The 12444-nt window shown below is 43.8% G+C and overlaps 1 protein-coding gene across 1 annotated transcript in view; it reads right to left on the bottom strand.

Annotated features, from left to right (window-relative positions):
• Window positions 1–3492, bottom strand: part of LOC116876990 — a 165297-nt gene extending 161805 nt beyond the window's left edge. The window contains exon 1 of the mRNA XM_032873446.1: window positions 3329–3492. Within this exon, the coding sequence (XP_032729337.1) occupies window positions 3329–3416 (88 nt within the window). The 5' untranslated portion in view covers window positions 3417–3492. The remainder of the gene's footprint in view (window positions 1–3328) is intronic.
• Window positions 3493–12444: the final 8952 nt, after the last annotated feature.

Raw genomic sequence — 12444 nt, 5'->3', positions numbered from 1 at the left:
AGTACAGTCTGTACAGAGTCAGAAACTCCTTGATCAAATCTTTTTTTTTTTTTAAGATTTTATTTATTTATTTGACAGAGATAACAAGTAGGCAGAGAGGCAGGCAGAGAGAGAGGAGGAAGCACGCTCCCTGATGAGCAGAGAGCCCGACTCGGGGCTTGATCCCAAGGACCCTGGGATCATGACCTGAGCCAAAGGCAAAGGCCTTAACCCACTGAGCCACCCAGGTGCCCCTCCTTGATCAAATCTTAATGCTGTGTGGAAGTCTGGAACTAGAATGGCTCTGCAGGATTGTCCCAAGTTCAGTGGAGACGAACCAGCCTTCATCTCCACACAACAAGCTGTCATTGGATGCAGCTAGAGCAGAGTGATCCGTGTCTTGAACCTGCTTTTCCTTCTCTAAGGCCCTGGTTACACCTGCGGCCTCTCTAGAGCAACTGGTTTGCTGTGACTCTGAGCTCAGGAAACTGACTGGACCATGGCTTGGGAGCAGGAGCATGCCAATCAGAAGGAGTGGTTTTAAAAACTTTTCTTTTTGCTTCTTCTCTAGATCGGACAATAGACTGATGCCTCTCACCAGAATTTGCCACAAAACACCTGACCCGAAGCTTTCAGGACAGGTCACGTGTTGCTTGCCATATCCTAAAGTCCTCAGAGTCATGAGCAACTTTTTATTCCTGGCACCTGCTTCCCGAATCACAACCCAAACCCCTCTGCTGTTCCAGGGACAGTGGAGGTAGCCCTCCATCCCATTCTTTTCTTTCCCGCCGCTAATGACCAATTTCCAGCACCCCTTTCTCCTCCAGATCTCTGTTGCAAGTCAAAGGAGCTGTCATCTGGGGACTTGACCCTTTCTCTGAGGAGTGCTGTTGACAGACTGGATACAAAACAATGTACCCAAACAGCACAAAGCCAGGTCTTCTCCATGGTTGGACACCACGATCTAAAATTTGCATTAAGGTCCTCAGACTGTGCTTTTCTAAGGTGGTTCCACCAAGTTGCCCAGGTATGAGGAGCCTCTTCAGAGGCTGACCCCTCCTGGCACCAACCTCTTCTCTCTCTCTGTCCTGTCTCCCTCTCACAGGCAACATCCACCGCGGACGTTCTCCTCTGCCTAGCAATAGGGTAAGGAAAGCAGGCCTTGCCAGGAAATGTTGCCCCATGATAAGGACACATGCCACAGCTTGGGGAGTGACAAGGGGGCACAGGATGGTGAAATGTGAGAGAACACCAAAGATACACCCAATGGCCTAACACAAATCTGTTCTTAAAATCTTGTTCAAATTAAATTTACAGAGATTTTTTTTGGAAATTTTGTTTCATGTTAGTTTTTTTTCGGAGAAAACAGAAACAAATGCAAAGGGTAATTCTAAGAAAGGGAATTCTTTTTCTTTTCTTTTTTTAAAATTTAAAATTTTTAAATTAACATATAATGTATTATTAGCCCCAGGGGTACGGGTCTGTGCCAGGTTTACACTTCACAGCACTCACCATAGCACATAAAAAAAGGGAATTCTTTTTCTTTTCTTTTTTTAAATTTTTAAATTTTTTAATTAACATATAATGTATTATTAGCCCCAGGGGTACCGGTCTGTGCCAGGTTTACACTTCACAGCACTCACCATAGCACATACAAAAAAGGGAATTCTACTGAACTTTTCAAGAGATTTAGTTCTTAGAAATGTGGAGAAATTCCAGTGTGTATGCTGTGTGTCTGGCGCTCTGAGGACAGGAAGAAGAAAACCAGATGCATTTCCTGTGGACCAGACCCTATTCTCAGCACCGTCCACATGTTTACAGCATTAATCCTCCTCACAACCCTATGAGGTAGGCTCTGTCCAATGGCTTATCCAAGCAGCAAGTTTGCTGGATGGTTACAAGGTGGCAAAGCCTGTTGCAAAGTTGCAAAATGTGATACCACCATTTTGTTTCATGGAAAGAAACTTCAAGTACCTGGATGCTCAGTTATCAAAGTCTCTAACCGAACTGGAGGAAACCCTAGGTAAGTATCATCACCTTCTAGTTAACAGACGAGAAAACTGCAACTCAAAACAAAAAAACTATGTGACGTAGCAGCATCACAGAGCTAGCAAGCCAGGTTTTGAATGCTGACATGGGATTCCACCTTGTAAGGTGGCTCAGGAACAGAAAGATATGAGACATGAGCAGCCGTGGCTGCTTTCGGCACAAGGGTCCCTGCCCAGGCTCATGGCTGGAAGTAGAAGTCAACGTATCAGTGCAGGCCGCCTTCTGGCCAGCAACACTTCTCTATCTTTGTGCCATGACCTAGTTTCACTCACCTGGTAGCTCTAGGGCCTATTTCTTTCTTAAAAGTTACTTCATAACTCTTGCAAGTAACTGGGACATGATGAGCACAGCATCCGTGAGCTCGGAGATGGGAAAAAACAAAACAAAACAACAACCCAACAACATTCCTTCAAATGTGTGGGGCGATATTTGCCATCCAGTAGAAAGACCAGAAGGGAAATTAAGAAGAGTCTTGAGGGGTGCCTGGGTGGCTCAGTGGGTTAAAGCCTCTGCCTTCAGCTCAGGTCGTGATCCCAGGGTCCTGGGATCAAGCCCCACATTGGGCTCTCTGCTCAGCGGGGAGCCTGCTTCCTCCTCTCTCTCTGCCTGCCTCTCTGGCTACTTGTGATCTCTGTCAAATAAATAAATAAAATCTTAAAAAAAAAAAAAAAAGAAATTTGTAGGATGTTTAACTTCCCTATATTTGCTGTGTTTGTAATCCCATGTTCTGCAAAATCCTTAGGCTTCATGGGTTTGTTTCTGGAGAATGGGGCCATTGGGTGGAGCTGATGATAAGGAAGCCCAAGGAGTGAAGTAGGAGGCCTATGGGAAAGGAGATGAAAACCAGTCAAGTGCCCAAGTCCTGTTGCAAAAAACGAAAAAAGAAGAAGAAGAAGAAGAAGAAGAAGAAGAAGAAGAAGAAGAAGAAGAAGAAGAAGGAGAAGGAGAAGGAGAAGGAGAAGGAGAAGGAGAAGGAGAAGGAGAAGAAGAAGGAGAATAAGAAGAAGAGGAGGAAGGAGGAAACACCAGAACCAGCAGGTTTGGGCTTGGCACAAAGGGGAGAGAGAAAGAAAGCTTTCACCTGTAATTCTATCCATTAAGTTGTACAGGCATCCCCTTTATCACAGCATTTTATGGCTCAGCCTTCTCAAGAGTAGTGAACTGCGTTGCCTAAATAACACGTCTACATCCCTTCCCAACATTTAACTCACTCTTTCCTGGATTTTAGCTCTGGGACCCTATGTGGACAGTGGAGTCCTTCTGGGCTTAGAGTCCCTTAGAGTCCCTCTGGGCTCCTTACCTGGAACTCTGGGTCCTCTGTGATCTGGACTCCGCTTCTCCAGCCTCGTCTCTATCACTTTCCTGTTCATCCTGTGCTCCAGCCCCATCTAGTCCTCTTGCTGTGCTTTGAACAGCTCCAAGTCTCTCCACCTCAGGAGCTTTGCACTGGCTACTCCTTCTCCTGAGAACACGTCTATAAAGCTGGCTCCTTCTCATCTTGTGATCTCAGCTGATTGTCACCTCCTCAGATAGGCCTTCCTGGATCACTTTCTCTGAAGGGGGACTCCCTCATCCCAGCCATTCCATTCTTTACCACATTTCCCTCTTTTGTTTTCTTCAAAACCCTTAACCACTTTCAGAAACAACTTTGCTTATTCATGTGTTTGTCTCTTGATTGTCTGCCACCATCCACCGCTAAGCAGGAAACTCCATATGAGGGCAAAGACCAGGTCTGTCACACTCCCTGTTGTCTCTCCAGAAGCAAACAGAGCACGTGGGGGCCCGCAAATATTTGTAAAACAAAGGAACATATTGTGTTATTTCACCTGCCACCAGTTTGTTAACTGGACTCACCATTTCATGTCAATTGCCTCTTGTCCCAAGAAGCCATTGTTGACCCTGACCTTTATAGCACACTCTGGGTTACCAGAACTGCCATCATTTGTTTTTTAAGCCACCCACATTAAAAGGCCCTGTGCCAGGTGCTGTGTTAGGCAGTAATATCACCAAGTCAAAGGAGACATGGTTCCTGCCTTCAAAAAGCTTCTAATCTAATGGAAAGGCAGGCAAGTAAGGGTGATCCCTCAAGGATGCTCTGGTAGAAGAAAGAAAAATAGACAAGAGGAGCATCTCAACCAGACTAGAGGGTTCTGGCCAGGCTTCTAAGAAATGACTCTTGAGCTAAGTGTAAGTAAGAGCTAGAAAGAGAAAAGCAATATATTTTGGGGTGAGGGAGTCCCATGGGCTAGGAAACTATGGTGTGGACACCATGGGAGATAGACTGACCTAAGCAGGCAGTGGACTCTGGGGAAGGTATGCTGGGCAAGGAGTTTGGGGGACTGGTTTCTGCATAGTCTGCTCCTAATCAACTGTGTGATCTTGAGTGGGTTACCTCCTTTCTGAGTTTCAGATTCTCACTCTGGCTGGCATTTAGTGAAACCTGAACTTGTCTTAACATTTCATACCTTCTATTTAGTCCGTAAAGTATTCAGTCTCTCTGCTCACTGTCCCTTCACACCAGTTTACTGGGGGCTCTTTTTATGCCCCGCAGAGCACTGAGTGTTCTAAAACATAAAGTTAATGGGAAATGTAGTTTTTGCTCTGCTTGTAGTTATAGTTGGGAGAGGGGGAAAAAAACAAGCCATAATAAAATTAGGAAAATAAAGCAATTGAACACATCTTACATCTTTTGCTAATTGTTGCACATGTACTGTCTTGTTGTCCCATGTACATGCCAACGACATCAGGGCCAGAGACCCTGGGTCCTCTTTCAATTTAATCCAGCCTCCCACTTTCTAGCTGTGAAACAGAGGCCTACATCTTCTACTTCTCTGAGCTCCCATTCCATTGTCTGTAGAACGAGGAAAGTGTCAAACTTATAGGGTTGTTTTGAAGAGCAAATGAGCTGGAACGGGGGGGGGGGGCACTTAACAGAGGGCTTGACACATGGTATCCCCCCCATGAAAATCTGTGCTGCTGGATATTGGCATGCGTAACAGTAGAGGTAAAGCATCAAGAAAAAGGTTGAAGAATGATCAATGAAGACTGAGACTGCACACCTTCTGGAAGACCCTTGAGTGACTTTTTAAGGAAATGAGTTAACTGAGTTGTTGGTGAGGAATCAGCAGGAACAAAGGTTGGAGGCTTTTGTCATGGTCAAGTAGAAGGCGGGGTCAGGACCAGAATGGAAGTAAGGAGACACTGTGGTGAGTCAATAGGACCTTGATGGTTCTCCTGGTCAAGGACTTTGATATTTTCTCTGAAGGATAAGGCCACCAGCATTTTTTGACCCTTCCAAAGACCTATGGCACAGTCTAAATTCCAAGTGAGTGCAACAGAGGTCTGGGACTTCCTGTTTCCACCCAGCCCACCCATAACACAGAGGCTTATGTAAGTCTTATGTGCTAACTTGCCTGTAATCTTCCAGGGTGTCAAGGTCATGAGTGGCAAGGGAAGAACTGTTCCAAGTTAAAGGAGACTAAAGAGCCTTGATAGTTCAACACAGTGTGTGATTTTTCTGTTGGAATCCCTGAAAAAACTTGAGTCAGTTCTGTGTAGATAGTCATAATTATCAATGTCAGCTTCCTGACTTTAATGCTTATATTTTGGTTACATAGAATAATTATCAACATGCTCTAGATGATGATAAGCAATTATGATCGCTTGTCTCCAACATGGCTGACCGCCATGAATTCCTTCTGCCCTATGTACACAAGTCAGAAGTGCAGCCTGTTCCTGTGCTTCCTTGAATGTGGCCTGACTTAGGACTGCTGTGAGCAACAGAATGCTACTGAAGTCATGCTATGTGGCTAGGTCGTAAGAGGACTTTTAGCTTCTGCCTCGATCTCTTAGAACGCTTGCTCTGAGAGAAGTCAACTACTACTAAGAAGTCTGAGTGCCCAGAAACCACCATGTCTGAGGAAGCCTGAGCTAGGCACGCAGGGAGGTTGTGTAGAAAGATTCTCTCTGGATGTCATCATCTGAGACCCTTCTAGTGAGAATTGCTTCACTGAGCGCATCAGCCCCAGAACTCTGACAGACATGAATACATTGCCTGAACCACTATGTTTGGGGGTTGTTTGTTACACATTTATGCACAACAAGACAATAGCTATATTTGAATGGTAATGGAACTATGGATATATATAAACATCTTGGTGTTTTTCTCTTTCTTTTTTTTTCCCCACTAAGCGTATGTTAAATTCATAATTAAAGAAATCGCTTCTTTTCCCCCAGCACTTTGAGTTAAGAGTAGCATTGCCCAAAGTGTACCTTCCAAGACATGCTTATTTCCACTAGACAGAATAAATTATTCACCACACTATCTATAGCATCCAGCATGATGGCTGGTTGTGTTAGGTGCTTAGTAAATATTTATTGAATAATTGATGTATGTAAAAGCACTGAATAAATTCTCTGAGGATGGAAGGCTCTTTATGTATTCATTCATTTATTTACTTGAAAGAGATTTATGTTAGTCTGGCATCATACTAGTTCTCTGCTCTCTTTAAAGATACTAGAAAGGGAGGCCATGTGTTGAAGCTATGATTTATTGTTTTTGTGTGTGTGTACATGTATCTCTCCAAGCAGGGATTAATCCAAAAGAAATATTTCAAACCAAGGTATTTTCAAAACGTTCATTGCAGTGGTATGTTTAGTAACAAAACCTCTCAAGTTAATGTTCAACAATAAGGGGATAGTTTTGGAAATTTCTGCACATCAACTCAATGGAATATTATGCATTCATAAATTTCATTCAGTGTCCACAATTCAGTGCCAATAACTTAACACATAGACTAAATTAAATCAAAGACACGCAATAATATTGAACACTGTATACAAGTAAAATCAGTTGCTGGTTTCTCAACTGTTGGTTTTTTAAACTCCTTTGTTAGGACTTGGTTTCTCAACCTTTAGTGTTGCCATTTGGGTCACATAATTCTCTGTTGGTGGCGGCGTTTGTCCTGTGTCTTGCAGAATATCAGCAGCACCCTTGGCTTCCACCAACAGGCCAGTAGCACACCCTCCTGCTTAGTTTTGACAACCAAAAATGTTTCCACACGTTTGCCAAATGTCCTGTGGGGGGCAAATTTGCCTTTGGTCAAGTGTAACACATACTCAACATATACCACCACTCCATGAAAACCTGTATATACATGAATAAAAATGGGGAGAAACAATGAAGAAACAATCCTTGCTAGGATTCTGATGGAATTCTGGTCATAGTTTGTTTTCTTAGGTTTTCAGATTGTTTTAGTGGTAAATGCAGCCTGTGCCTGAGATGGGCTTTTTTTTTTTTTTTTTAAGATTTTATTTATTTATTTGACAGATAGAGATCACAAGTAGGCAGAGAGAGAGAGAGGAGGAGGAAGCGGGCTCCTTGCTGAGCAGAGAGCCTATGTGGGCTTGATCCCAGGACCCTGAGATCATGACCAGAGCCAAAGACAGAGGCTTTAACCCACTGAGCCACCCAGGCGCCCCTGAGATGTGCTTTCTAAACAGCCAGATGTAGGAAGAGCTCTCCGTCCAGGAACACCAGTAATACCCTCTTGGTTGTGCTGATTCCCTGGTGGGCTGTTTCATGGTCTTAATTTCCCTTAGGTCTCCCTGAGTTCCAGCACTCTACCGAAGGCCCTGGCGAGCTGAACATCTCGTTACATGTGCACCAAGATCATGGACGTCTGCTTCCAGCAGTTCCCGGATGACTCTTGGTCATTTCTGGTGCACCTGTGATCCCAACTGGCATGGTTAATACTTGACTGGGCCCCGTGGTGCCTAGATATTTGGTCAAACATGATTTCGGGTGTTTCTGTGAGGTTGTTTCTGGATGAGATTAACATTTAAATCTGTAGACTGAGTAAGCAGATTGCCTTCCCTAATGAGGGTAAAGCTTCATCCTATCAGGTGAAGGCCTGACTGGAACAAAAAAGGCTGACCCTCCCCTGAGTAGAGAGAGTTTTCCTTCCTGACAGCCTTGAACTAGGACACCGGTGTTTCTTCCTGTCTTGGACTCAAACCGAAAGGCTGGCTCTTAGGTTTCAGGTTTTTGGACTCAGGCTAGAAGTAAGCGTTGTTTCTTCTGGGTGTCCGGCTTGCCTAATCACTCTGCAGACCCTGGGACTTGTCAGCCTTTATAACTGCATGACCAAATTGTTTATAATAAATCTCTTTGCCTCCCTCCCCTCCCCCTGCTGTCTCCTATTGGTTCTGTTTCTCTGGAGAACCCCGACTAATATGCCAGCAAATATTCACCTCCAGTCCCAAGGATTGGGCCTTTCCAGAGAAGTCCCCAACAAGATGTCACCAGCCTTGAAGTTCGTCAGAATCAAACCCAAGCACTCACTATTCTGGTTTCCACATTTACTTCTCAAATGGCTTTGACCTTGTGCTGGCACCATGTGGCTTATCCCTACTCAGATCTGACCTTTCTCAACGGGCGATCCCACAGTAACCTTTTCCTTCGATTCTTCTTTTGTTTTAAAGACATGATTTTGGCAAACCATCCACATGTCTACCCTAGAAACAACCTCAATTTGCTTTTGTATCGATCTCACTCCTTCACCTTTGCTGCTGGGAGCTGACAGAAATCAGCAATGCTCTCCCACGTGACTGAAAGAAGCCAATTCTTTCCTCGTTCATTGAGCGTTTTTCAGAAATGCAGCAAAAATGTACTCTGACAGATGACTTTGGCTCCCGTGGTGCCTTTGCAAACACGGCTATAGAGTGTGGACTCCGAAATGTGGATCCTGCGACGGGACATTGTTTTACTGAGCTGGTGATGAAGAGTGAGTGAGACAGGACACAGCACACACAGACACCATCAGCTGGCCATACTGTTGCCTTAAGATGCTGATGAGCTTTTGGGGACAGGCATACACGCTTCAAGGTTCCAAATATCCAAGTGTTACCAAATATTCCAGTGGCCTGGACCAGGAGGCAGTCCAGACTTGAATTTAAGATCATAGGTTTGGAGATGTTCTTTGTGGGACTCAAAGAATTCTGCCCAGGGTCATGCTGTTGAAATAGATAGGCTGGTTAACAATGGAAAATAAGCCGAGGAAAAGCACGCTTCATTTTCTTTTCTGTCATATCTGTTTCATCTAGTTTGTAGGATGTTTATGAGAATCCAGTGAAATAAAATAATAGAAAACCACAGCACTTTTTACACGGTAGGTACAGATGTAAGAACTTTACATGTTTGAACTCAAGACAGTGGGAAAAACATTAAAAATGATAAATGCATTCGGCAAAGGAAATGTGCTATTACTAGAAATATTAATTCCTGTTCATTGTTATCAGGCACGTTTGCAGGAGTAGCTCTATCCAGAAGTAAGCTCTTGTCATAACAGATATCACAGGGACCACTGAGATATTAACAGGGACTGGAAAACAAATAATCTAGCCAGACAGATGGGGCAGACTCCACCCCTCGAGGAAGCCTCATGGCCTTATCCCCATGAAAGAATCTGCCTCCCCCAGCAGAAACACGTGGACACTGATAACACCCGAGCTGCCTGCTGCTCAGCTGTCAGATCATGAGTTGCCGAGTTGTCCTTCCTGACTGTTCTCATCAACCTCCTCCTCTCCGTCCTACAGAAGCCATTTCATCTTTCCTTCCTTTACTCTTTTTTTTTTTTTAAGATTTTATTTACTTATTTGAGATAGAATGAGAGTGAGCAAGCAAGAGAAAGCACAAGCAGGGAAGAGGAGCAGAGGGAGAGGGAGAAGCAGGCTCTCCGCTGAGCAGGGAACCCAACATAGGGCTTGATCCCGGGACCCTGGGATCATAACCTGAGCTGAAGGCAGACGCTTAACCGACTGAGCCACCCAGGCGCCCCTCTATTTTTTTTTTTTTTTAAGATTTTATTTTAAAGTAATCTCTATACCCAATGTGGTGCTCAAACTCACAACCCCAAGATCAAAAGTTGCACACTCCCCCAACAAAGCCAGCCAGGCACCCCTTCTTCCTTTATTCCTGATTGCATCTTTAAAATACTGGCCATATTTCCTGAGCTTTGGGGTCCAAACTGATCAAACCTGGTGGCCTACCGTAGAGACCGAAAAGTCACAAACTTCCCGAAAAAAAAAAAAAAAAAAGATGAAGATTGATGTCTTCTGCCATAGGAATAGGAGCAGGACAATGTCCTGTCAACCTCTGCTTCTGCCCAGTCATTAAGGTGACTGTCCATCCCAATATTCCCGAGACAGTCCTGGCTTCTGGGTGTTGTCTCGGAGAAATTACTCATAGAGCCTCTTTCACTCTCCAGAGTGTCCTGGTTTGATAAATCTCATGGTCACTCTATTGGTGACCCACCATGGAGGGCTGCGTCCAAATGTAGTGAAAGACACATTGAGAATGGGGGCTGGAAGACCAGGGCTGTAAGAAACCCGAGTCCAGGGGCACCTGGGTGGCTCAGCCGTTGGCCATCTGACTCTTGATTTTGGATCCGTCATGGGGTCCTGGGATCTAGCCTCGCATGGGGTCTCTGCTCAGCAAGTCATCTGCTTGTCTTCCTCTCCCTCTACTCCTACTCCTCCAAGCCCCCAGCTTACTCACATGCTCGTTCTCTAAATAAATCTTTAAAAAAATAAAAATAAAAAACCCGACCCCACCACCGGCTCTATGGGCTTGGGCAACTCACTTCCTCTTCTGGATCCTCAGTTTTCGGGTCTGCAAAATGGGCGTGGTTCCTGTTCGTTCTCTTCACAGACATGTGGTGGAATATGTGACAAACTGGTAGGGGAGTACTTGGTGAGCTTCGCACACTCAGCGCATGAAAGCTCTTTTTGTGATGACAATTTAGATTAGCAACCCATTGTTTCCTACTATTGTCTAATAGCTCACTAGGTTTGTCCTTGAGGCAGATGAAAAGACTCCATTTTATTCTTTTCTTTTTAATTTTAAAATTTATTTATGGAAAAGTCATAAAAATATAAAAATTAAATCACATGTAGTCACACATTTTTATAAATAACATTCATGAAAAGGAGTAAAAATACATAAACCTGAAAATATTCTGGAAAATTTCATGGCAGGTGGACACCACAGGGCACAAAAACTCCCTGGTATATATTTGTTAGGTTCCTCAGCTTATAGTGAGAACAGCAGCACTGTTTAATTTTTGTCTCTGTATTTACCCAATATATGTATTTATTAGCAAAATGCCTTCGTAGCAAAGAAATTTCAACAATGGTTCAGTTTCTATCTCAAGCCAGTAACATTTATAAGTGTCGAAAAATGTCTGTCACATTGGTGCTACAGTGACCTTATTATCTTTCCAAGTTAATTAAAATATTATGTAACTACATTAATTAGTCTCCTGAAAGCAGACAGCGATATTTTTCTTTCATAAAAAACATATTTGTTTCCTACTAAAAAGAAGCAAGGACATAAATCACACTTGGGCTGCAACGTAACCCATCTGAGTTACTTAATGTTTCTGCTTCCCACTTTTTCATCCACAAAAGAAGGTTGGATGATACCTCTTATTTCCCAACTGGCTTTAGAATTGTGTTAATTCTATAATAAGGAAATAGCAAAATACTAAATGAGACTCCATTTTAGAATAGAGACTGTCACGGGTAACAGCTGACTCGTTGAACTTGACAGTGTGCAGACGTCATTTTGTAAAGCACCACGTTCTTTGTGCCTTCCTTCTCTCTCCTTCCCTTTCCCACCCTAATAAAGAGTCACCGCTTCATTTATCCCAAAGGAATGTGGTTGATCTTTCTGGATCCTGGTAAACAAAGAACCTAATGGTCCCAATCCTTTGTGAAAATGCGCGCGTTCTTTGTCACTCAGGCTGGTGTTTGCTTGGACATTTATTCTTTCATAGAAAAGGAAAGTCCCAAGGCCGACTGCTAAATCTAGTGACCTGAATGCACTGGCTTTCCCGCTAGACTTGTTTTCTGATGCAGGATCCGGTCTTCACCTTTTCACCCATTCTCACTTCCTAGAGAGAAGCTCAAGGAGGGATGGCTTCCTTCAGTGACACAGCATGATTTTTGGGCAGCTCCTCTAGCCCTAGTGCCATTAAACCCACGACTGGGAAGGGGTCCCCACTGCCCATGTAACACATTCCCAGGTTTGCTTTCCAGAAACAGGCAGGCAGCAGGACTTCGGCTCTACTTTCTCTATGCACTTTCTGAACAATTAGTGGCCCAAGACCATTAGAAATATCATTTGTCACACCATAAACTTTGAGAAGAAATCCGAAGGAAGCAAACTTGGAGTGTGGAACAATGAGCAGTGAGTCACAGATGGGCCTGTCCTTAGGTCTTCCAGGATGTGAATTTATGAAACCAGTTCTTAGGGTTTCCTCTCCAAGTAGAGGAAATCCAGTGAGTGAGTTCAAAAGTTTTAAAGATACCCCCCCATATTAAATTATTTCTTCTTCTTCTTCTTCTTCTTTAGAT

The sequence above is a fragment of the Lontra canadensis genome, unplaced genomic scaffold (genome assembly GCF_010015895.1).
Source record: "Lontra canadensis isolate GAN:19392208 unplaced genomic scaffold, GSC_riverotter_1.0 scaffold49, whole genome shotgun sequence".
NCBI lineage: Eukaryota > Metazoa > Chordata > Mammalia > Carnivora > Mustelidae > Lontra > Lontra canadensis.
Note: the sequence above shows the minus strand (reverse complement) of the source record. Positions and strands in the feature narration are given on the sequence as shown.